Source organism: Leucoraja erinacea, chromosome 26 (genome assembly GCF_028641065.1).
Source record: "Leucoraja erinacea ecotype New England chromosome 26, Leri_hhj_1, whole genome shotgun sequence".
Taxonomy (NCBI): Eukaryota; Metazoa; Chordata; class Chondrichthyes; order Rajiformes; family Rajidae; genus Leucoraja; species Leucoraja erinaceus.
The window spans coordinates 23,048,820-23,074,487 of record NC_073402.1 but is presented as its reverse complement, the minus strand read 5'-3'; the positions used below and the strand labels follow the sequence as shown (position 1 = coordinate 23,074,487).

Sequence of the window (25,668 nt, the reverse complement as noted above, 5' to 3'; positions counted from 1 at the left end):
CACCCATCAAATTTAATAAACCTCAATCACATTCCCTCTCAACCTCCTCCACTCCAGAGAACAAGCCTCAAGTCTTCAGTCTCTCCTAATAGAAATGTTCCATCCCAGGCATATCCTGACAAATCCCCTCTGAATCCTTTCCAGCGCCATTACATCCTCCTCATAGTATGGCATGATGATCAGAACAGCATACATTACTCAACGAGATGTCTGATCAAAAATGTTTAGAAAGTTGGAGCATAACTTCCATACTTCCATATTCAATGCCCCAACTATTGAAGAGCAGATGCAGTATACCTTAATCATTATACCAGAGTCTGAAGAAGGGATACGACCTAAAACACACCTCTCCATTCCTTCCACAGATGCTGCCTGACCCTCTGTATTCTTGTAACACTGTTTTGCTCAAGATCTACAGCTCCTTGTGTCTGCCGTACACCTTCGTAACCATAAACGGCAAGGGTCATGGCAGAGCACCGTGAGACACCACTATTAACTGGCATCCCATCACAAAATCAACCCACTCACCACCATCTCCTATGCCAGGCCATTTTTGGATCCCGTTCACAAACTTTTCATGGATGCCATGGGACCTAAACCTTTCAACTAGTCTCAAGTGGAACTTAAAGGCTTTACCAAGGTCCATGTAAATCACCACTTCTGCCCTGCCCTGCCCTCATTGATACACTTTGTTAGTTCTTTAAAAAAATTCAATCAAATCAATCTGGCAGGATATGGCCATGACAAAGCCATGTTGGTCATATCCGATTAGGCCCTTCATTTCCAAGTGATCTTTAAGCCTCACAGATTTTTTCCCAGTAGCCTCGCTAACACTCAACTTAGATCTATAGTTACCAGGCTGTTCCCTGCTGCCTTTCTGAAAAGGCGGGCCATATTTGCTGTCCTCCACTCATCTGGTACCCCAGCTGGGTCCAGCAAAGATTTAAGAATATCAGCTAGACTTACAGCAATTTCTTTCCTTGCCCCGTGGAGGGGCTTGGGATAAATCCCATCCAGTCAAGGGGATTTATTCACCTTTAAGCCTGCTAAGGCATCAATTACCACAGTTATCAATAAGGTATTAATTTATAGAGACCTCCACCTACCCCTTCATTGAATTATCCAACTACAAACCTTGTGTTTTTTTAGAATAGTTAATAGTAACAACATTCATTTAGAATCTCACTTATACCTCTGACTCCAAACACAATGTGGTCGCTAATGTGCTCTACGTTTGCCCTAGTTGTTCTTTTGTTGCTAATATACTTTCAGAATGTCTCCAGATTTACTATAATCCTGTTCGGCAGTAATTTGTCACGATGCCTCCAGGGCTTCCTAATTTCATTTTAAAGCAGCTCCCTGAAGTTTTACACTATTCATAGCCCTCCATGACATTAATTCCTCTACATGTCATATGCTTTCCTCCTCTGTCTCGCCCTCAATATATCTCGATAGCCAAGGTTCCTTTACATGTTGTCCCTGGCTTTTACCCTTATAGGAATATGTTGGTCTTAACTTTTGCCATTTCTCCAACAAATGGTTCCCATTGTGCAGATGTTAACTTACCTCTCAGTACAAGCTCCCGCTCGACCTCTGCCATGTTAATGAAATTGCCTTTATTATTAATGAAATTGGCCTTCCCCATCTTAAGATCTTTATAACTAGTCCATCCTACCCTTTTCCATAACAGCTTTAAAATATATATGATCCACCACTGACACTCCCGTCAGTTGACTAGCAACATTGCCAAGGTTCAATAATTCACTCTGTCTCGTTGGAATGTCTGCGTAATGTATCAAAATTCTCAAATTACACCTACTCAGCCTTTACCGCCAATGCAACCCCAGTTAATATTCGCAAAATTGAAATCCCGAGTTGATAACCCAATTTTTATTGCATCTCTCTGACATCTGCCTACAAATCTGTTCCTCTATCTCCCATTGACTGCATCAACATTGGCAGAAGGATTACTCCTTCCACAATTTAAAATTGGATAAGGAATATTGCACAAGAGCAAATTTTAATTGTCACCTTGTAATTGTAAACTCATTTAGAAACTGTTACACTCCGTTAATCCACAAAGTTTGGGATATTGCTGGTGACAGACTAGAATGTTATACCAATAAATATTACTACATATTAAATTTATTTAAAAAGTACAGTCACTGAATAAATTATTTCACAAATCCAGTCAATTTAAACTAAGTACAGGAAATAGACTGATGTGTTGAAGGGACCTTGGACACCAACCAGTGTGTTGAAACAAGCATGCATACCAACCATCTACAAGAATTTAAGATACTCTCCAAACAATGTTTAAATGGGAAACAGAACTTCACACTTGCAAGGTAGCTAAAATTAAGGAACAAGTTTCATTAACAAACTGAAATAAATCCTAGAAATGAGATCCAAAGTGCTAACAAACTTAGAATCTTACCAAATAAGTCTTACCTTTTAAATCTGAAAGGCCACACTTGTCTAAAAAAAACTCAATTTGTGCAGCGCCGTCATTTAAAATAGTCAACAAACCAATTGTTTGTTCCAGCTTTCACTGAAACTCAAGCTTTGGTCAGACATACAAACAGTTGCTGACTGACACAAGTTTTCATCAGGATCAAACGAAATGGGAGAAGAAATGCGTAGCAATATTCCATTTTAACGGTGAGCACATTGACATTAAGAGAGCTGCTGGTATAATTAGAACTGCTTCTCAAGTTTCATGAGTGACAGTGCAGAGCTTGTACAGTCCCACAGCCTCAGTCAGATATGGTGAATACAGTATTAGGATTTCAGCAAAATACATCCTTGAATTATACATATCACAAAGATATAGATAATAGACAATAGGTGCAGGAGTATGCCAATTCGGCCTTTCGAGCCAGCACTGACATTCACAGTGAACACGGCTGATCATCCACAATCAGTACCCCGTTACTGCCTTCTCCCCATATCCCTCGACTCTGCTATCTTTAAGAGCTCCATCTAACTCTCTCATGAAAGCATCCAGAGAATTGGCCTCCACTGCCTTCTGAGGCAAAGAATTCCACAGATTCACAACCCTGAAAAGGTTTTTCCTCATCTCCATTCTAATTGGCTTACTCCTTATTCTTAAACTGTGGCCCCTGATCCTGGACTCCCCCGACATTGCGAACATGTTTCCTGCACCTAGTGTGCCCAATTCCTTAATAATTTTATGTTTTTATAAGATCCCCTCTCATCCTAAATTTCAGAGTGTACAAGCCCAGTCGCTCCATTGTATCAACATATGACGGTCCCGTCATCCCGGGAATTAACCTCGTGAACCTACGCTGCACTCCCTCAATAGAAAGAATGTCCTTCCTCAAATTTGGAGACCAAAACTGCACACAATACTCCAGGTGTGGTCTCACTAGGGCCCTGTACAACTGCAGAAGGACGTCTTTGCTCCTATACTCAACTCCTCTTGTTATGAAGGCCAACATGCCATTCGCCTTCTTCACTGCCTGCTGTAACTGCATGCTTACTTTCAGTGACTGATGAACAAGGACCCCCCAGATCTCATTGTACTTCCCCATTTCCCAACCTAGCATCATTCGGATAATAATCTGCCTTCCTTGTTTGCCACCAAAGTGGATAACCTCACATTTATTCACATTAAACTGCATCTGCCACGCATCTGCCCAATCACCCAACCTGTCCAACTCATCCTGCATCCTCCTCACAGTTCACACTGCCTTGTGTCATCTGCAATGCAAATAACTGTGAATTTCAAATGTTGAGTTTCAAAAAAAAAGTACACAGTCATTTACATACTTATTCAGAACAAGACCCGGAAAAGAATTTGCATTGCGATTCTTACAGCGCTGAGAAGCATGGTCTTTCATCACCACACAACTGTACATTTCTACCATTTTCCGAATTTGTTCCAGGTTTTTATGAATCATATGCTTATCTTTTAATTAATTGGGATTTAAAAAGAGATTTGTGGATGTCCATCGAGTTAAAAAAGAATAGCGTTATTAAAATAAGCACAGGAACAGCATTAATTATCCTATCCTATGGCACAAACTGTAGCAAAATGTAAGTCACATCGCAACTAGTCCTGTGAAGGACACACATGGACCCATGGTGTAACCAAAATTTCATTTGACTAAACCAATGTATTACAGAATGCAATTCGATGGATCTTCCAAATTAGAGTAGTTGCCAGTATGGATGCAGCAAGGTTCAACACAATCCCAGTTTCATCATGTCCTTTTGCTCTTTTTTAGTTCTCCTTTCATTGTAGGCCAAATAGCAATTATAAGGATACTTGTTCTCAACTTTAACCGAATGCATACTTGGGAATCTCTAGGATCACCCAGTGACAAGCTAGCTTTATTTCAACAGTAATATTATTACAATTCAAAATATATATTATTAATTCTGTAGCACAGCCAAAACACAACTAAAATAACTTTATCTTGCATTAAACATTATTCCCTCTCTCATGTATCTGTAAACTGTAGGTAGCTTGATTATAATCATGTATTGTTTAGTTCAGTTTAGTTTAGACACAGCGTGGAAACAGGCCTTTGGCCCACCAAGTCTGCACCGACCCGCACACACTAACACTATCCTACAAACACTTGGGTCAATTTGCGATTTTACCAAACCAATTTAGCCTACAAACCTTCACGTCTTTGGAGTGTGGGAGGAAACTGGAGCACCTGGAGGAAACCCGCAGGTCAAAGGGAGAACGTACAAACTCCATACAGCCAGCACCTGTAGTCAGTGGCGAACCTAGGTCTCTGGCACTGGAAGGCAGCAATTCTACTGCTGCACCACAGTGCCATCCTGTCTTTCAGCTGACTGGTCAGCACACAACAAAAGGTTTTCACTGTATCACAGTACACGTGACAATAAACTTAACTAAATTAGATACAAAATACTGTTATATGGATGAAAATCGGAATGCTTCACGAAGTTGGAAATCGGAACTAAAAAGAGAAAATGCTGGAAACATTCAGGTCTGGCAGCATCTCCAGAAAGAGAATCAGTTAACAATTCAGGTCCAGGATCCTTCATCAGAAGAATGTTAGGCATCTGGGTGCTGTTGTTATTTTACACTAGTAATGTCATTGGCAAACCTAAAGCGAAAGCTAGCACAATAATCTACTAAAAGATAACACAACCACAATCCAATTCAATCTCCACTCGATAATCATCTTGCATTTCTGACATTGTAACCCAAGACCAATTTTCTTCCTGCCTAACAGCTAACTATCACAAACGTTAAACTGGTGATGTCCATGATGTGCAGACTTTAAGCAGTCATTGCATGCAAAGGATATGCAACAAAATACTAAACATGACTACTTTCATTTACATGACATTGATGTGTCCCAAACATTATGGTGCCCTGAAATGGGGGGGGACTATGTATAATCACTGCTGTAATTTCTACATGGTGAAACCAAAATGTATAAAATACAATACAATACCGTTTATTTGTCATTTGAACCTCACATGAACTTCAAACGAAATTTGGTTTCTCCAGCCATACAAGAAAAGAACCAAGACACACACCAACACAATTTACACAAACATCCATCATAGCGAATCTCCTCCTCACTGTGTTGGAAGGCAAAGTCTTGTCTCTCCCCTGCTCTCCATTCCTCTCCCGAAGTCAAAGTCAAAGCCCCCGGCTGGCGCTAGCAAGTCCCACGGCGACTTAAAGCCGCGCTGAGTGATGTAAGGCCCAGCTCCGGGTCCCGATGTTGGAGCCCCCGGCGGGCGCTAGCAAGTCCGCGGCCATTAAAAGCCGCACCGGGCGATGTAAGGCCCCGCTCCAGGTCACTTTCAACCCCGCAATTCGAGCGGGAGAAGTCGCCGTTGCCGGTGCCCCGCAAAGCGGTCTCCCACTGGGGACTCGCGAGCTCCCAGTGTCACCATCCACCGGAGTTGGGTCGCAGCAGCGCACCACCACAGCTCTCCACGCTCCGAAGCTGGCCAGCTCTACGATGGCAGGTCCGCAGCTCCGCAGGCTCTGTGACTTGAGCTGTCGTTCCGGTTGGAGGCCGCTCCACGGTGCTAGGCCCCAACGGCAACGGAGACCCGACAGGGAAAAGTCAGGTCCCCGTACAGGGAAGAGATCTAAAGGTTTCCCCCACCCACCCACCCCCCCGCCCCCCCACACATACACAGTCAAAAACCCACCACAAACTATACACTCAACAGGACAATGAAATAAAAAAAAGACAGACAGACTGCAGAGGCCGCTGTGACGTCGGTCGCGCCGCCAACAATAAAAATGGCCTTTATCAAAATCTGACAATGTGCACCTTAACCACGTGTGATTTTTTTCTATTACAAATCTCAAATTGTGGAGTACAGAGGCAACTAAGTAAATGTTTAAGAAGGAACTGCAGATGCTGGAAAATCGAATGTAGACAAAAATGCTGGAGAAACTCAGCAGGTGAGGCAGCACCTATGGAGTGAAGGAAATAGGCAACATTTCGGGTCAAAACCCTTCTTCAGGCAAATAAATAAATGATGGGTCTTTGTCCCAAACATTATGAAGGGCACTGTACATCCCACACATTTCAACTTACCATCTGTGCTCTCAGAACAGGATGTGCCCAAAGCTGTGTCCCCACTATCAGCTGTACTGGGCCTGCTTTCAGTCTTACGCTGGCACTTTTGTGAAAGTATTGGCGTTTGCCACTCAGTTTCACAATAACTTGTTCTCTGTATATCGGAGTCTGTGGAGAAGGGGATTAATATTAAAATTCAATGTCTGCTTTAATGACAACTGCATTTTGATTCCATTCCATCAGATACAATGGCAAGAAATAACATTTAGAAATCCCTAGATAAAATGTATGGAAGATGGAATTTTAGAATAAAATAAATCAATGATATTGCATAGCTGGAGAAGCAGAGCTCAGGCACAAGTACATGATAGTGGAAAGCCGCATTTCTGAGATAGTTCACTTCCTGAGGAAGTATTTCATTTCACCACAAGGAATAAAAGAAATCCAGACTTCACTGGTGGAGTATCAATCTAAACTCTGACAGCGCCACACCAGAGAATAGAAAGTATGTCAATGCTGATGGAAAGCCAAAATAAATCAAAATTATACTTAACTATTTGGAATTAACATTTCAAGACTGTGACCTTTCCATAAGAGCAGTTCTAATCATAGGTTAATGATCTAAAACCTCTAATTCTTGTTTATCTCTCCACAGCTACAGCACGAGCAGAGTATTTCCAACAATTTGTTTTTATTTCATACCAGGAGATATTAAATATTTTAAACAATTTAGAGAATAATTAAATATTTAAGAGGGATTTAATGGATTCTAGAGTTCAGGGCTTTGACAAGAAGAGACAGAGACATCAATTAAAACCAGGGATCGTCAAGAGCTGGAATTGAGACAGTAGATATCTTCAGTGGTAAAGGAGTACAGGAGATTAGAGCCAGGAAGTGGATTAATGAGAACAAGGATGACAATTTGAAGAGTTGCGTAGCACCAAGTATGAGCAATGGGCAAATTGGGACAGGTTTTGGATAAACAGAGTTCAAAGACAATAGCCTCCACCTTCCCAATAATTAGTAAGAGTGCATTCCAGCTGTAAATGTACATCAACTACAGTAGTTGAAACAAATATTTCCATTTGGGATGCATGCATCGTTGAAGTCCCAGTGAAACTGCCCAAAAATATTTCCATAATCTCAACCAAAACTTGAACTTGGTAAAATTGTACAGGTTATCACCCTATCAGCTGGAGAAAGTAAAAATACTGTTATTGATGCAATGAGACACCACATCCAAGGTCAAGGTACACTGCTGAAAAGGCAGAGAGGAAAGGGCAAAGGAAATTTTAAATGGTACCCAACAGCTTCAGTTAAATTGGCATCAGCCTCTAAGCCATCAAGCATATTCCGGTCTGGACATATTCCAAGTTAGGACTATTCTATATGGAAAAAAAGCTAGATTCTATTCTCAGCCAATGTTTAACGTTCTGTTCAGAAAGGTCACTGGACAGCAACCAAGTGCTGGAGGCCTAGCTGATTTCACCACAGTCTATTTCGAGGCACATTGAAGCACAACATGGAGATTAAAACAGCTCATGGAATTTTGTACGTGTACAATTTCATTTAGCCATTCCATAAAAAGGACACCCTAAAATAACCCGCATTTGTACTTTCAGGAGGCCTCAAGGTATCACAAAAGAGCACATGGGATATGCAAAAAGACATATATAGGTAACAGACAGTAAAAATAAAGCGGTTCATGTTCAGTTGGGGAGCCTATAACTAGCACTTGGCGGAAGCATAGGTGTTGGGAGCACAGCTGTTCACAGTCTGTATCGGTACTTTGGAGCAGTGATCCAAGTGTAACATGATCAAGTTTATTGATGATACAAAGCTAGGTGCTGATGAAAGTTGTAAGAAAGATGAAGAAAGGCTAATAGAACTATAGATAAGACTAGACCAAGTGCAGACCCGTTGGGTCTGTTCCCCTAACGTGTGGTTGTGGGGTGGGAGGCGGCATGCAGCGTCACACACTAACTACCCTCCCTCCCGCACTCACGCTAATGGAGGGGAGGGGAGGAGGGGGGAGAGAGGAGAGAGAGAGAGAGAGGGGGAGAGAGGGGGGGGGGGAGGAGAGAGGGAGAGGGGGGGGGGAGAGGGGGGGAGAGAGGGGGGGAGGGAGAGAGAGGCTAGGGGGGGGAGGGGAGGGGGGGGAGGAGGGGGGGGGGAGGAGGGGGGGAGGAGGGGGGGGGGGGGGGGGGGGGGAGGGAGAGGGGGGGGGGGGGAGGGAGGGGGGGGGGGAGGGGGGGGGAGGGAGAGGGGAGGGAGGAGGGGGCGAGAGGGGGAGGAGGGGGGGGGGGGAGGAGAGAGGGGGGGGGGGAGGAGGGGGGAGGAGAGAGGGGGGGGGAGGAGGGGGAGGAGAGGAGGGGGGGGAGGAGAGGGGGGGGAGGAGAGAGGGGGGAGGAGGAGGAGAGGGGGGGGGAGAGGGGGGAGAGAGGGGGGGGGGGGGAAGGGGGAGAGAGGGGGGGGGAGAGAGGGGGGGAGGGGAGGGAGGGGGGGGGGGAGAGGGGGGGGGGAGGAGGGAAGGGAGGGAGGGAGGGGGGGGGGAGAGAGGGGAGAGGAGGAGAGGAGGGATGAGAGAGGGGAGTGTGAGAGTCGGGTAAGAGGAGGAGGGGGGGAAGGGGGAGGGAGAGGAGGAAGGGGGGGAGGAGAGAGAGGGGGGGGGGAGAGGGGGGGGTGGGGGGGGGGTGGAGAGGAGGGGGGGGGGGTGGGGGAGGGTTGGGGGGGAGAGGGGGGGGAGGGGGGGAGGGAGGGGGGGGGAGAGAGAGGGGGGAGGAGAGAGAGGGGGAGGCGCGTGGAGAGGAGGGAGAGGGGGGGGGGAGAGGGGGAGGAGAGAGGGGGGGGGAGGAGAGAGGGGGGAGGAGAGAGGGGAGGGAGAGAGGGGGGGGGAGAAAGGGGAGAGAGAGAGGGGGGGAAGGAGAAGGGGGAGAGAGAGGGGGAAGGAGGAGGGGGAGAGAGGGGGGGGAGGAGAAAGGGTAGAGAGAGGGGGGAGGAGAGAGGGGGGGGAGAGAGGGGGGGGGAGGAGAGGGGGGGGAGGAGAGAGGGGGGAGGGAGAGGGGGGGGGAGAGAGGGAGAGGGGGGGGGGGAGGAATAGGGGGGGAGGGAGGGGAAGAGAGAGAGGGGGAGGGAGAATGAGGAGGGAGATTGAGAAGGAGGGGGGGAGAGGAGAGAGAATGAGGAGGGGGAGGGAGAGGGGGGAGGGGGGGAGAGGAGAGGCGGGGGGGGGGGGGGGGGGGGGGGGGGGGAAGAGAGTGCCTTTTTACTTCAACCCAAACCCAAAAACAACCATTTGCAGGCAATGCTTTTTTACCTCTAACCATATTTTCAAACCAAATTAAGGGTACTCACAGTGCTGTAGACATTTGTCAGTGTCATTCAAATCTCTGATTGAGGCACACCACTTGCAGAGACTGATTGAGGCACACCACTTCCTGGTTTTATAGTCGCTCCCCCTCCCTCCAGCAGGGGCAGCAAAGAGAATGGGGAATGTTGTAAAAACATTAATATCTCTGTCAATTTTCATCGACGGGAAAAATCCTCGGCACACACGTGGCGGAGGGGGGCTCTGAGCGAGGTGGCCAAAAATGACGGCCGTAGGTGGTGGCGTACTCTCGGAAACCGCAGCACAGAAAGCCGAAACCGGTCAAGAACAGAGTTTTAGTAATAAAGATAAGTAATGGGTGAGGACCTGACAGATGGAATAGTGAAATGGAGAAAAATAATGTTTGCAATGAAAAAATAACAATTCACAAGAAATCCTAATTTTGTACCCAGGAGCTATGGCTACATTTTGAATTGAATGGAATTAATGCATATGTAACTAATGCAGATAAGTGGGAATGAATAACAGATTATCTTAATTTAGTTTCAGTTCAGTTTAGTTTATTTAGAAAGCTGGAGCGAGGATCACAATTGTTTCCATTTCTCATGTTTACACTCACTATAATTTGAAAAAAAAGTTGTATATTAAGGGATTCTGTTCTATTGAGCAATTTCAAAAAGGCCCACACAGAATAATATGGCAGAACACAAGTCAGTTAACTTTCTGGTTAATGATGACCACCAGAATATTGAAAGGAATTGAGAGACTCATGCCATTGAATGGAATAAAGTGATTGATAATGTCTTCTCTTGAGAAAGTATTGTCTGGCACCTGTACAACTAAACGTTACATTGCGTTGATCAGCACAAGCCTGAATTATGTCCAAGTCTGCCAAATGTGAACAGAAACCCTTTCAATATCTGCTGCAAATACGTGTCCATTTTAATGTATGGTTTTACAGGGCATTTCATTGATGAAGCAGTTAAAAATGGTTCAACCTACCAATGGTGCAAAGGATCTCCTGAAACAATATTCTAGAATATCTTCAAATAAACATAATAAACTCCTTTTACACATGGAACAACAAGAACATGTGGAAGTTTTACACAAACCCTATCCATTACAATTTTACCTGAACACCTTACTGCTAAAATGCAATGTGTCACGGGTGGTCTTATTCAGCTCATATTTGGAATTAAGGTTCATTTTGCCCATGTTGGTACCATGCCTGTTATGAGGGCTGAAGTTAATTTGTTCAATAACCCAAACAAAGTCAAAAACTGATAACGCAATGCTCCTTGAATACCTCAATTTCCATGTACTGCTGGTATTTTTTGTACACTGCCAAATTAAAACACACACCTGCCCTACAATCATTTGGACACGGCAATATGCAATTTATCCCCTCCAACCAGTGTGAATTTCCCACTCTAGCTTGAATTCTAAACAAATAATAATTAGTTAACACTCAATTTTCTGCTGCAAAGTTTATTTACTCAAAACATTTCCAGAAAGCGGAGCACATTTAGACCCAATTAGCATAGATGACACTGGGATAAGTGTTTATGCCACCAATCCTCATTCTGCTCCAAACCATTTTACATTGATATAATCTGCCAGGACCATTATACTAGTAAATCATTGATACACAAGATTTTTGGCACAAAAAGCCACTTTGAATTGGTGGACACGGTGTAAAACGTGCTACATACCCAGAAAACTAAAATGCAACAAGCACCCACCCACAAAAAATCCTTATTACCCCGCAGCCTAATGGTAGCATTAAATGAGCAGATATAACCAAAGAGATATATACGTTAACACCACATTGTGAATTATGAATCTTCATTACAAGTACTGTTTCTTTTCCTGAAGTGGAGCTACAATAAAATTATGCAACCAGCATACAAAAGGACTAATTCAGTGCAACATCATGAGAATACTGGGAGTGACTCTCAAATATTTATACCCCTAATTTATACCCTTGCTTTTCGATGAAAAAAGATCATACTAATAGCCAACTTAGATAACATTTTAGACTCATTGTTATGAACCTATTTACCTAGATACAAAATGTTTAGTGTAATAGAATATGTGCATTATTCTCAAGGTAAAAACATGAAGTATTTCAAATTTACAGGCAGTATAATTAGTTTTGAAAATAGATACCTAGGAGGGATGATATTTCCTGATTTCTTTTCTTTCTTATTTCCATAGATGCACAAAGAAGCTTATTATTGCTTACAACACTAGCAGAGATTCTTTGCAAGGGCGAGGCAGATTTCAAACCAGTCCCAACTTATACAGTTTCAAAACTAAATGGTGCAGTCGCAGAAGATAGACACAAAATGCTGGAGTGACTCAGTGAGACAGGCAGCATCACTGGACAAAAGAAATGAGTGACATTTTTCGGGTCGAGACCCTTCTTCAAACTGATCTACTAGTGCTGTAGCAGGATGACAGAGGAAAAATAACAGTGTAAAGGTTTCTCAACTTGAAGTATATTAACCTAAAGCTCATTTTCCGATTCCCTTCTCTTTATCGTGTCGTTTCAAATGACAATATCCATTTAGACAAGGTGTCCAGCGATAAACATCCTAGTCTGTCAGAATCCTTGGTAGATGGGAAGGAATAAAGCTAAAAAGAGGCAAAAATGGAAAAGGCATGGGTAGTTATGGGCGAGTACTGGTTATACCTGCAGTGATTTAATTATGTCATCTTAACTATGGAATGATCATACTCCAAAAAGGAAAGTTGTTCTTCAACAGTATTTTGAACTTTTCATCCAAATTACGAACTCTCATTTTACAAACATTGCCCGACTTGAAATAATGAAGTGTTTCAGTGATGCTCACCTCATCATTAAAGAAACTTCATTTATGCCAACCTTCAGTTTCATTTACAGCGAGAGCAGTTCAACAGGACTAAGAACGCTATTCATTTGTGAACTAATCTAGCCAATTCAACAGAATAAATGGCAATGCAATAACACCTGAACAGACCAAAACAGTTTCAAATTTGAGAATACAAATAAAAGCCCAGGAGATTAACAGCCAAATGCACCAACCAATCAGACAATTTGGAAACAAGTATTTTTTAATTGATTCCAGTTACATACATCAAATACAATGAGATAAAAATGGAAGATGTTGGTGCTATATACACTTACACCCACCCCTCAAATATTTTTATATTGCAAGACCCTATTTCACCCTGTTTGGCAGCAGTACTTTACCCTATTCTTCTGCAAGGTTCTATTTTGAAACAATGCTCACATTTTTAGTTTATGACAAAATGAGGCCCTATGGACATGCTTCTTGACAGATGCCTTCTGACCCATGTAGATCCAGCATTCTTTATTTCAGATTTCCAGCAAGGGTAGTATTTGGCAGCTACAGCATTATTTTCATTCTTCTTCCACCTTCGTCTTCTGCTTGCATCTCATCCAAACAGATCAGCTGCAAAAAGCGTTTAATACCCTTTCTCAACCCGCACCACTAACTAGTATGTCATTCAATTTCTAGATCTTCCTGTCGGATTCCCTTTGTTCTCAGTATTCTTCCCCCTTTTGGTAACTTAATTTAATCTTATTCTCCAACTTTGTTGGTGCTGAAGATCCATCGACGTGAAAAATCAACCGTTCTTCTCTACAGATACAACCCAAACTTCTGGGCATTTATGTTTTTTTAATTATTGTAGAAAGGTGTTTTGCTACAACAAGCAACTCATAGGACACATTTCTGTGTGTGCTGACTGCCAGAACAGACCCAATGTTAATATAGTCATGCTGCAAATTATGTTTTTGAAATTTGTAATGTATTACCTTTTGTGTTGTTCTGGTGTTCAATTAAGTCTCTATGCTTCATAGAGGTAGCCATGTAAAATGAGTTCACCTGCATACAATTAAAAAAAATATTAATAGTTCAGATATCTTTGTAAAAATAAAATAATATATTTAAGTGTAGAAATGTCATAGTACCACATTAATGTTTAAACTCCAACTTGTAGATCCGCACAAAAATCCGTAAACACTTTCTAGAGACTTAAAGGTTTATCATTTTAACTTCTCTATTATTCATTTCCCTCTTGCTTTTTCAGTACTCTTTTTCACAGAAACAATGATAATGGCTACTCTTAGTCACAGATGTGCAAATAGAGTCAAGATCCAGGAGGAAGTATCATGCCAAAAAAAAACAGCCAACTACAAACACATCCCGTATAAAACTCTTGGTTTTAATTTATATTGAAAACTTGTGTGAAAATATACTATTTGTTTTGATAAACAAATTATAGATTTATCAAAATAGGCAGAAACCACAAGGGAATTCAAATAAATAATTAGTTAAAAAATACACAATAGACTTTGAATAAAGCCCTTCGGGTAATGGCAGACATTTAACCGAATCGAACAGCAAAAATGATTAAGTAGGGAAGGGTAGTGGAATTTATCTACGTGGACTTATGTAAAGCGTTTGACAAGAATCTCCTCATAGTAGGCTGGTCTATAAGATTGTCACGTGGTATCCTTGGTGATGTAGTAAACATTATACAAAATTGGCATGGTCATTGAAGACGAGATGTAACGTTGGATGGGTGCCTTTCAAATGAACAGGCTGAAAATACAGGGCTGATTTTCAAACAAAAATTGGTGTAACTTTGCAGAGCAAGATCGTCAAAAGATACAGATAAGTTGGAAATTTCAGTGGAGACGGAGATTAATCTGGACAGGTATGTGTAGTTGCGTATTGGGACGTCAAAAAGGTAGAGAAGAACATTTACAGAAAATAGGATGTTTAGCAACATCGATGTACAGATGGGATCTTGGGATGCAAGTCCATAGTCCCATGAAAATGATAATATGGATAGGATGGATATGATGGGCCATGTGGCCTGTTCCTGTGCTGTATTGTTCCATTTTCTAATGTCATATATAAACATGCATTCACATAATATGTCACATTAAAGAATAAATCCCACATCAGATCCTTGCAAAGGTTACCCATTAAAAAACACCAAATATTAACATTTTTAAATGTGCATTTAATGTCCCTCAGCTACACACCAGAAGCGAATGCCAGTATTTAAAATAAATCATAGTGTTCATGGTAATACCCTGATTGATCCAACCCAAAGTATAATTCAGAGAAGCATTTGACTAGGCCCCTCCTGGTAGGCTGGTTGCAAAGATTAGTCATGGTATTCAGTGAGATGGTAAATTGGATACATCTTGGGTACAAATTGTCTTGGCCATAGACCAATACTCAAATCAAGAACTTCACTATTTTTTTCACATTATGTTGCCACACAAATTGTATTCCTGTACTTACAGGTATTTATTTGAGAAAAGATAGAAGTGAAGAGGTGCACAATTATAATTCTATTTTAAGAAGAGCTTTAGAAAAGCTCCTTTTTGAAAGAGTCAGGCTTGTTCGGACATGGATACAAATTTTTTTTATAGTACACCAAATGACTGTAAAAGATTCTCATATTATATGTATTCTCGCATTATATGTAATCAGAAATGTAAAATTCACTGTTTTATATAGCTGCTTGGTTGTAGACAAAATCCAGACACAAAAACTAGAACATGTTTTAAAAAAAATAAAGATTAACAAGAGTTGGTAAGCAGCGATACAGAAAATCAAAGTGTAGTGCATGCAGAAACTTGCAGAAGGTGGGGAGGCGATAATTGCAAAATTTGTTTCACTATTTTAAATTCTACAGCACAGGAAGCAAATTTTACTCACAAGAAGCACTTATTCTACCACATTTTGAAAAAGAATTACATTGAGATACCTAACGACCTCATAAATCATAATAAATTTAAGCAGCCCAAACAATACAAGATATTCACCCAAATGTCGATGATGAATCACAAAACAACATTCTGACTATTCAATAGATATACTAGCCATTTAACATTCTATTCAAAAATAAAACAATACATAAAATCATTGCAATTCTCTATTTTGCAAGTGAAAAGTTAAAAAGCAACTTTTAAAAATGTAACATCAAAACAGCATTGTGTTTTCCAGATAATCAATAGTTTCTTGGAATCATGTCTAACTTACCAAAAATGGAAATACAAAGATTTTTATAGTTGAGACATTTCTGCATAGTAAGAATAATGTCCAGGTTGGGGACATCTAAAAGACCATGAGGCAGATCATTCGGCCCAGCCAGTTTGTACACGTTTTGTCAGCATATATGAATCTTAATGAGGAGGGTGATTAGTGAGTACCAACAAGTAGATTTTACTACCTTCCGTTATAGCTTTAGGTCTCCAAATGTTGGGATTTTACCTTGAACTCGATTGTACTTATCATGGAATAAAGTCCCCAATATAATTCATCACTACCTTTCATTTTTAGCATGTTAATCAAAGGGTAATGCTCAGCGGCAGATCTCTGCCCCATGGCACTAGCTGGGAAATCAGGGACACTTCAGGCATTTGCGTATGCAAGAAGTGCAGTCACCAAATAAAACTAATTTGGCAGTGGAATGGAGATAAAGTAGATGCACATCAAGTAGTGAAACCAAATCTGTTCAACAGGCAGAGCTGATGTGGGTGGGTAAAGGGACATGGAGATTAGAAACATAAACTGCTTCTATTAGATTACACAACAATATTGGCCAGCTGGAATGTTGAATGGCACATGGAATTTAATCTACTAACAAGTGTGAGGTGATGCAGATTTAAAAGGCCTAATAAGAGTACACTGTTAATTATAGAGCTCTTGGGACCATCGAGAATCAGGGACCCTAACGTTCCGGTTCAAACACCTAAAGGTAGATAAGGAGGTAAAAAAACATTCAGGAAGCTGACTTGCACAAACCAGGGGAAATAATGCAAATTCAAGGATGTCATATTACAACTTTATAAAACTTTAAGCCACAACTGGAGTACAGTGTGCAGTTTTAGTCACAACATTATACTAAGTATGTGATTGCACCAGAGGGGGTGCAAAAACAGCTTTTTTTTTCCACGAGTAGTAGCTCTACTCAATAACCAAAAATCTGTAGCGTCCTTTTGCTCTGGTATTTAATTTAATTCACATGTTTAATCGCTAATGATTTATTATTGTTTTAAGTGTCATTCTTAAATGTCACTGTATGTTATGTTGTCACTTGCGGGCAGAGCACCAAGGCAAATTCCTTGTATGTGAATACTGGGCCAATAAACGTATTCATTCATGAACTTATTCATTCATTCAAAAGTAATTTAGCCAGAATCTGTTGCCTGGGATGAAAGATTTCACATGCAAGCAAAGATTGGATAAGCTGAGGAAGGACCTGTTACAGGTATATAAAATGATGGGAGGCATAGAGAAGATAGATGGTGGCTAAAACAAGACAGCATTGGATTGAAGAAGATTAGAGGAAATATGATGAAAATACTTTTTACCACAATGGTTGCAATGCGAAATGCACTGACTGAGAAGGCGGAGGAGGTAGGTACTCTCAACAGAAAGTATCTAGACAGGCACTTGAATCAAGTCATATAAAAGACCAAGTGTAAATGGGATTTAAAAGCTGTATGACTCCAAGATACTATGGCGAGATAGAATAGCTGTTGTGAGGCCTCAGCAAAAAACCTGTACTCAATAGATGCATCTCACAATCACACTGAATAGTCGCCCCAGCCCACCCAAGTCATGTAGCAATAAAATCACTAGTAAATGCTTAACTGTCACATGGGTTCTAGCAGAGGGCTGAGCTCCTCAATCTGACTTCCAACATAGCAATTACAAGCTAGGGGTTTGCACCGGCAATCTTAGCAATGCATCTCCATACATCAACCTACCCAGGGAATAGGTGTTCCAAATGTATTTGCACGTTGAAGTGACAATGCCTCAACCTTCTTTGTAATTTGCTAATGGTGGCCTAACAACCATGTCCTTCCCTGCTCACAAACACACCATCACTATGACAGTGAAGACATCGGGAGGTCTTAATATGCAAAGTTGAGCTACTAACACAGGAACATTAACAAAAGATACATGAAAATCATTTACCCCTTCTATGACATCAACTACAGCCAGCTAATCACTACTTCACAATTTACTTCAGCCTTTTGTCCTACTCTTATCAACCAAGGTTAGGCATCGCAGGCCATCTGTTCCATCTTTAAAACATGGCACACGAGCAGTCCTCCAGATAAATCATCATATCAAAACAAGGCAACACTTTTCTTTAAAACAACAGAATGGCAAATATTCAAGTTTGTGAACATGCTTCAAGGTAATTCACTTAAATCAATTAATTATTAAAAAGGAGCTTAAAATATTTGCATATTTGGCCAAACAAGGATGCTTCAAAACACTCAGCTTTAGTTTATATCAAAAAAGTGACAAGAAGAAAGTATGCACACATATTCAGTCAATAAGGGTACACTTTGCAATAAAAAAGATATATACCTGTACAAGGTTTCAAGCTTATTCCAATAAATGGAATTTAACCCTTGAAAATTCATATCACAAAAAGTTATAAGAATTTGGAACAAAACACTTCTGTTGATTTTGTAATCAGATTATACTGCTTTATTGATCTCTTACAAACTATACTCAACTCATATACAATACTTTTTCCTGCAACAAAGTTAGCAATTCATGGAGCCACACATGCTCACTAGATATAAAATGACTTGCAATCTTTGCCCAAAGTGCCACTATTTCCAAGCTCAGATAGAAGTCATCAGTAGGCCAATTGAAAAAGTGTAATAGCTGTCAAGATGAGGAAGTACTGTGGACAACAGTCTGAAAAGTTTATGGAACATATCCCAATCCCATTCCACCCATTAAACAGAAGAATGACATAACCAAATAATTTTTAATACCAATTTGAAGTTCAACGATAAATTCCACCAACCAACGAGTCACTAATTAAAGCTTACACAGAAAAGCTGGAGAAACTCAGCGGGTGCAGCAGCATCTATGGAGCGAGGGAAATAGGCAACGTTTCGGGCTGAAACCCTTCTTCAGACCTCTTAGTCACTAATTAAAACCGCTTTCTCTTTAACAGATGCTCAGAAATGTTTTCCATTGATCGATTTCAAGTCTAATATGATTGCTAACATTACGTCCATCTAACACAGGACGACAGGGCAATGATATCTAAAATAGTGAATCAAATTTCATTTTGAAATTCTCTAAATCTTTCTATCTTCAAAAGTCTCAGAGGAATACATCATCGAAAGATAATAAAGATAAGGAAAATATTTCCATAAATGGAAAGAGAAGGCGACACAGTGGAAGAGTTGCTGCCTTACAGCACCAGAGATCAGTGTTCGATCCTGACTACAGGTTGTGTCTTCAAGGTGCTGCGGCTTCCTCCCACACTCCAAGAACGTACAGGAGCGTAGGTTCATTGGCTTTGGTTAAAAATTGTTAGTTGTCCCTAGTGTAGGATAGTGTTACTGTAAAGGGTGATCGCTGGTCGACGCAGACTCGTTAGGCTGAACGGCTGTTTACCGCATGCGTCAAGAAACGCAAGTCGAAAAAACATATATACATTTTCCTCCAAGGAAAGTTTATTCTTCAGTTCAAATTACAGGTAGTGAGTTGAGAGTTCTGTAAGGGAGAATTTCCATTACCTGAACAGCTGCAACACAGGAGTCACCTGTACAGATTATCTTGCCCCTTTACTGCTATTCATAAAATCAAGGAGGGTTAAGAGAGAATACATCGCATTTACAATCTGTCCCGCGAGCCAGCCAGCAATAGAAAAGAAAAAGTCAATTTCAGATTTTAGATTCCGTTGTTAAAAAGATAAACAATTTGGAAAGGTCAGTTGTAAGCCAGTCTATTCAAAATACAGCCTAATCGAAAGTGCCAGCAATTTGTAAGAGATCACAAAGTAAAGTGTTACATCACATGGCCTTTTCATGGGCCTACAACCTCTAACTTCCATACAAAAATCTTCCAGTATTCAGCATAATAGCATTTAGTGGATTGAGATATATGATTAGATGTCCCATCAATATTCTTGCTAACAGGATGGGTTAACGCTTTACAATAAACTAATTGGCAGACAAATATGCAGTTTACATCACTCCTCCAAATGAGAGACGTGGTACAATGGGTACAATACAAAGCAATTTAGTCTCTGGAATACAGCAAGGAAAACCTTTGGCTGTAACTTGATACAGCCTTTGGAGAATTGGAATTCAATGTCACAAATCCCAATCAATCTGTGCAGGCAGACTGAGTGGCGCCATCCTGGACACACTGGATGCTCTTCACACAGGAATATCACTGTACAGATGCATATTTATGTGGTAGCAGTATCACATAGGGCAGAAACAATGGGACCACTAATCAGACAAGATTCATTAACTGGAATAGGAGAGGGTGAGGAAGAGGAGGCGATGGAAGTAGGAAAAAAGGGGGGGGGGGGAAATGGAAGAGAGAACACCTAAGCTGCAGTCCTTTCTCTGCTTACGAAAACACTGATTATTGCAGCTCGTTCAAAAATTGTTAATATTTGGTGCAATTATTGGAATAAGGGAAAAATATCATCAGTTTACAGTCCTTGAGAATGCTGCAGCTCCTCAAGTTTTTGTATGTGGCATATAATCACCAGCTTTGCTGAAGTAGTTGAAAAGATACTGAAACCAAAATGACATTTTTATTTCTGATTTTTAATCGATGTTATTTTAAGTTTTAATTTTAATTACTCTTTGTGGAGAGAAAGAGTATAGTTGTAGAATCACCTGATATGTGGCAGTTAAAATGAAAGAGGTTAGATAGTGTACAGACAGTTATATTGCGGTGTGAAAAAGATTAGAACAATGCTCCATCCATAAACTTCACCAAATCCAAATAGAGGAGAAACTCAGTGTGGTGGGAATGTGCAATTCACGATAACAGGAAATGATCGAAGCAAATATAGGATACATTTAAACACAATTGGATAAGCACAAGAGGGTAAAGGGTCAAATTATGTTGATAGAATTGGAATGATGGGAAGGCAAGTTATTCATAAATGCCAATTTAGACACAATGGAAGAATAACCTGTTTCTGAGCTGCAAGTTCCAAATAACATACTTATCCAAATTTTCATAATGCGATGCTGCAACATCTGTGTATGCATTAAGAAACTAGTTGATTTACACTATTCCCACATGAACTCTGCAAGAGCAAATCTCTGTCATCCAAAAGGCCACAATGCAAGAGTCATTTGTACACCAGTATATTAATCAGAAATTAGGCTTACCCTTCTCTTCTTCCTGCAGTTTTTGATGTTGTTGCTCACATCACCACTTTCTAATGCTTCTCCACCGTTGTGCAGTGGGATGGAACACCTTCTGCCCTTTTCTATTTGTATTGATTTAACCAAAACATCAAAAATAGCTTCATTTCACACGTGTAGGAAGGAACTGCAGATGCTGGTTTAAACTGAAGATAGGCACAAAAAGCTGAAGTAACACAGCAGGACAGGCAGCATCTCTGGAGAGAAGGAATGCGTGGCGTTTCAGGTCGAGACCCTTCTTCAGACATTTCACATCTCAGGATCAACTAAACTAAAGGTAAACTAAAAGGTATTGTCTTTGGCCACCACACTCCTCCATAACGCTGCCTTCAATGCTCCCATTTCTCATTTACAAAATGTTCTGAACACACCTTCACACCCATATGCTAACCACACCTAGCTTTCACTCAACATCTGAGAGGCCATCAAACATTTTGTTCAACCATTCCTCGATTCATAAAAGGGTTGCATTGCTGGAAACATCTCAAGTGCAAATCAAAAAGGATGTGCAAAATCCTTTATATTTCAGTTCAATGTATTTCTAAGTGGGCAGTAATGTACAATTTGTTTTAGTTGAAAAATAATTGTGTAAAACTGAAGAGACATACCCCAATGAGACAATGGCATTACAAACATCCTGTTCACTGACAGGACAGATCTATTAAATAGCTGCACTTTGGATCACAGGTAAAAATAGCCCATGGACTCAACATCAACTCTAGGCCTCCAGTAGTTTCACAGCATTAGGTCAATTATGAGCAAGGAAACCCACTCTGGTTACCATCTATTGCTCTCCCTCAACTGCTGAATCAGAGTCTGCATTGAACAACACTCAGAAAAGACACTGAAAGTAGCAAAGACAGGTGTATTCTGTGTAGGGGATTACCATGTCTATAATCAAGAGTGGCACCGCTACAGATCAAAATGGCTGAGTAATGAAAGACAGCTGTCAGAATGGATCTGCATTTACTTGACCTCACCCTCACTTATGACAATGCATTTGTAGCAGTGACCATCGCACTGATTGTGGGACATCTTCAATCTGATCGCACCATTTAATACATTCTGCTAAATGAGAGAAACAGATATGGCAGCTCAAAACCATATAATTGTGAATCTGTGGCTCAGCACTTTTCTCACATTGGCCCGAAATTCAACTAGACCAGCAAAACAAACACCACGGCGATGAGAGCAGGCCAGATGCTAGTAATACCGCTTCACATACAACAACCCCCCCCCCCAAGAAACCTGGAATGCTGCATCTTATTCATTCAAAATTAAGTAAACGGCTTTCTAAATTAGGCCACAAGACATCTTATCAACTGCTATCCAGAGGTGCTCCACACTGCTAGAATAAAAGTTCTGAAATACATTATCTTACTAATGAATCACCAGAACAGATTGAAGTTTCAATCCGAAGAGATGTTGTCAATCTGGCACAGTGGATAACTCGCCTTCTCAACCATCCAAATACTTTCTAGTTATTTAAGCGACACAGCAACATTTTATGGAAAATTTTAGTTGAATCTATTGCTGCTTTGGCAAAAGCTGCTTCCTTTGAAGGAAACAATAAACCAAGGTCAAATCTGCCTACTCAATTAGAAGATAACAGCAGTACCATAGTCTGGAATGATACACAGCCTTTTATTTCAACAGAACATTGGTTACTTATTTTTAAATAATTAATTATAATTTAATACACGATTACGCAAAGCTTAGTAAAAGCCAAACCCAAATACTAGATTGATTTGAAGTGCAAATGTATCTCAGTTTAGCAACATATGTATGCAATTCTGCAAATACAGATGACCTTTAGAGTGTCTGCCAGGACAGCATTGATCTAATGAAAGTTAGCTTACCTCAGATATTATACATATATTTAAGATAAAGATACCAGACAACACCTTAACAATTGTTTTAATATTTCACGGAGGCAACTTTTCCAAAGTATAAACTGCAATAATTAGACGTTAATTCTGCCAACATAGCACATTTCTGGGCTTTTAATACTAAAGAACAAAGATAAACTATATTTCATAAATCAGGAATAAACAATTTAGAGCCACAAATGAAAGACTCATTATGGGGGAGTAACGTCAACAGGATACATCACTGAAATAAATGCATTTAAATTAAGATTTCAAAGAGCTCTCCCCATCTTATAGACTGCAGTTCGTTGTGATTATTATCACAACAAACAAAGCTAATGCCCACAGTTCCAAGATCCAAATTATGTAAACATTCAAAATATGTCAAAATCCCTTTACAAAACAGTACAAAAACTCAATGCATGCACGTTATATTCAAAATTGTTTACACCAAATTGAGACTAGTTACAGTGCGTTTATTTAAATGCAATAATAACAAAGGAACAGAATAATATACGTCAGGCTAGTGAGAGACTTGGACGAGCTGGTAGTGGTGGCAATGCCAAGCATCAGCTGTTCATCCCTCTTTCTGAAGTTCACAGATTTTGATGGTGTTGTTGATGCAATTGAAGTGCATCTTGCACATGGTACAATCTGCTGCCAGGGTACATCAGTGGCGGAAGGAATGAACAAAGCATAAAATCATGAGGGGAATAGATTGGATGAATGCACAGAGTTTTACCCAGGGTAGGGAAAATGAAGAACCATAAGTTTAAGAGAGGGGAAAGATTTAATAACTTGAGGGGCAACATTTTCACACAATGGGTGGTGGGTATATGGAAAGTGCAACCAGAGGAGGCAGGTGCTGTAACAACATTTAAAAGACATTTGAACATGTTTATGAATACAAAAGAGCATTATGGGCCAAATGCAGGCAAATGGGACAAGCATAGAAAGTCATCTTGGTCGGCATGGACAAGTTGAGGCCAAGGGACTTTCCATGATGTATCACTCTGTCAAAAGAGGCCAATTACTTTTGCTTGGTAAAAAGTAAAAGTCAGCAAATGTTCAGCAGTCAGACAGCAGCTTTGAAAATATGAGGTGTAGAGGGGAATGGGGCTACAGGGGGTAGCTGGAGGAGGTGTAAGGGGAGCAGAGGGAGGAGGACGAGGGGGGCAGGAAGAGACAAAGGTGTAGGGGGACGGAGGTGTTGTAGGGGAAGGAGGTTCAGGGCAATGATTGGGGAGTGATGTGGGTACAGGGGGCACGGGCTGTGTGGTGGTGAGGGGGGGGGGTGAGGCGAGCTGTGGGGGGTGAAGGGGGGAGGCGAGCTTGGGGGGGTGAAGGGGGGAGGCGAGTTTGGGGGGTGAGGTGTGGGGGTGAAAGAGGGAGGTGAGCTGTGGGGTGAAGGGGGGTAAGGAGACCTGCGGAGATGAGCAGGAGGTGTTGCAAGGGGGTCGTGGGGAAGAGGCGCAGCCGGACCAGGGGAGGTAAAAGGGAGAGGGAACGGGGAGAGGGAAGGGGCTTCAGCCAAGTTGGGGGTTTGGGGTTTAGAGAAGTGAGGGCCTTGACCCATAAAAACGACGCGTGTTGGGTCACCCTAACAACGACCACAGCTACATTAAAGTTCCAGCCACCCACACTCGTCGCTTCACATTCACAGCCCTCACCTCACACTCGCCGGCCGGTTAGCTGCAACACCTGGAAACATGAACATCTGCCGCAGGGAGACCGGCGACTCTCCCTCAACGCCGCGCTGAGGAAGCCGTTACTCTACCGTGCAACCAACCCTTACTCCCCGCCCACTACTCCAATTGGCCGAGCGCGGGCCCCAGCTCTGACATTGGCATTGGAGCTGGTGTTTATTGGATACGAGAGCTGTCAATCAGACCCGTGGCCGCCATGATGTTTGGTTGCGCACAGCACAGGTTACAGCAGCGAATACGGGACGCGATTCAAACTGCCGGAAACCGTAATATACCAGCAAGCGGCGCTTTCATCCCGATACCGTAATAAGTGAAATCAATGCCCCGTTTAATTGGAGCCATAGAGATTGCAGATGCTGGAAACGAATACATGAACAACGTGCTGGATCAGCGGGTAAAACAGTTTCTTTGGAGGGAAAGGGACATTTCGGGTCGGGACCGGTTTTCAGCTTAAACTTCCACAAATGCTGCCTGTTCTGCTGAGTGAGTGTTTCTAACACTTTCTGTTTTAGTTCCCTCTCATTTTGAAACCCCTCTCTGAATAGTTTTGACAGAAGATTGCAGAACTGTGTGGCTAGAAGGTGGTCATGTTAAATATATCATATCATTATTATACTAACTTTGATCATCTAACCAAATAAATTTAGTTCCATAGGCTTATTTTGAAGAGGCAGGTGTGGTGCGGCAGATTGCTTGTCTGATCAAATCATTATTTAGCAGGTAGGAGGGGTAGATAATCAATCCAGCGGCTTTCCCTTTCCGCACTAAAGGAATATGATATAGTTGGAATTACGTAAACATGGCTCCAGGCTGAGAGCTAAACATGCAGGGATATTTAATATTCAGGAAGGCTAGACAGAAAGGAAGTGGAGGTGGCATTACTGGTTAAAGAGGAGAGGAGAAGCTGCGTGGGAGGGTGAGCTGAATACGAAACTAACAGACCAGCAATGGGACTCGACCC

The 25,668-nt window shown here is 41.5% G+C and overlaps 1 protein-coding gene across 1 annotated transcript in view; it reads right to left on the bottom strand.

Annotated features, from left to right (window-relative positions):
• The window catches only part of cep85 (centrosomal protein 85), a 54,123-nt gene extending 29,309 nt beyond the window's left edge, over positions 1-24,814 (bottom strand). Inside the window, 3 exon segments of the mRNA XM_055656419.1 lie at positions 6,573-6,722; positions 13,706-13,775; positions 24,672-24,814. Coding sequence (XP_055512394.1) covers positions 6,573-6,722; positions 13,706-13,760 — 205 coding nt within the window. The 5' untranslated portion in view covers positions 13,761-13,775; positions 24,672-24,814.
• Between the last annotated feature and the right edge of the window lie 854 nt (positions 24,815-25,668).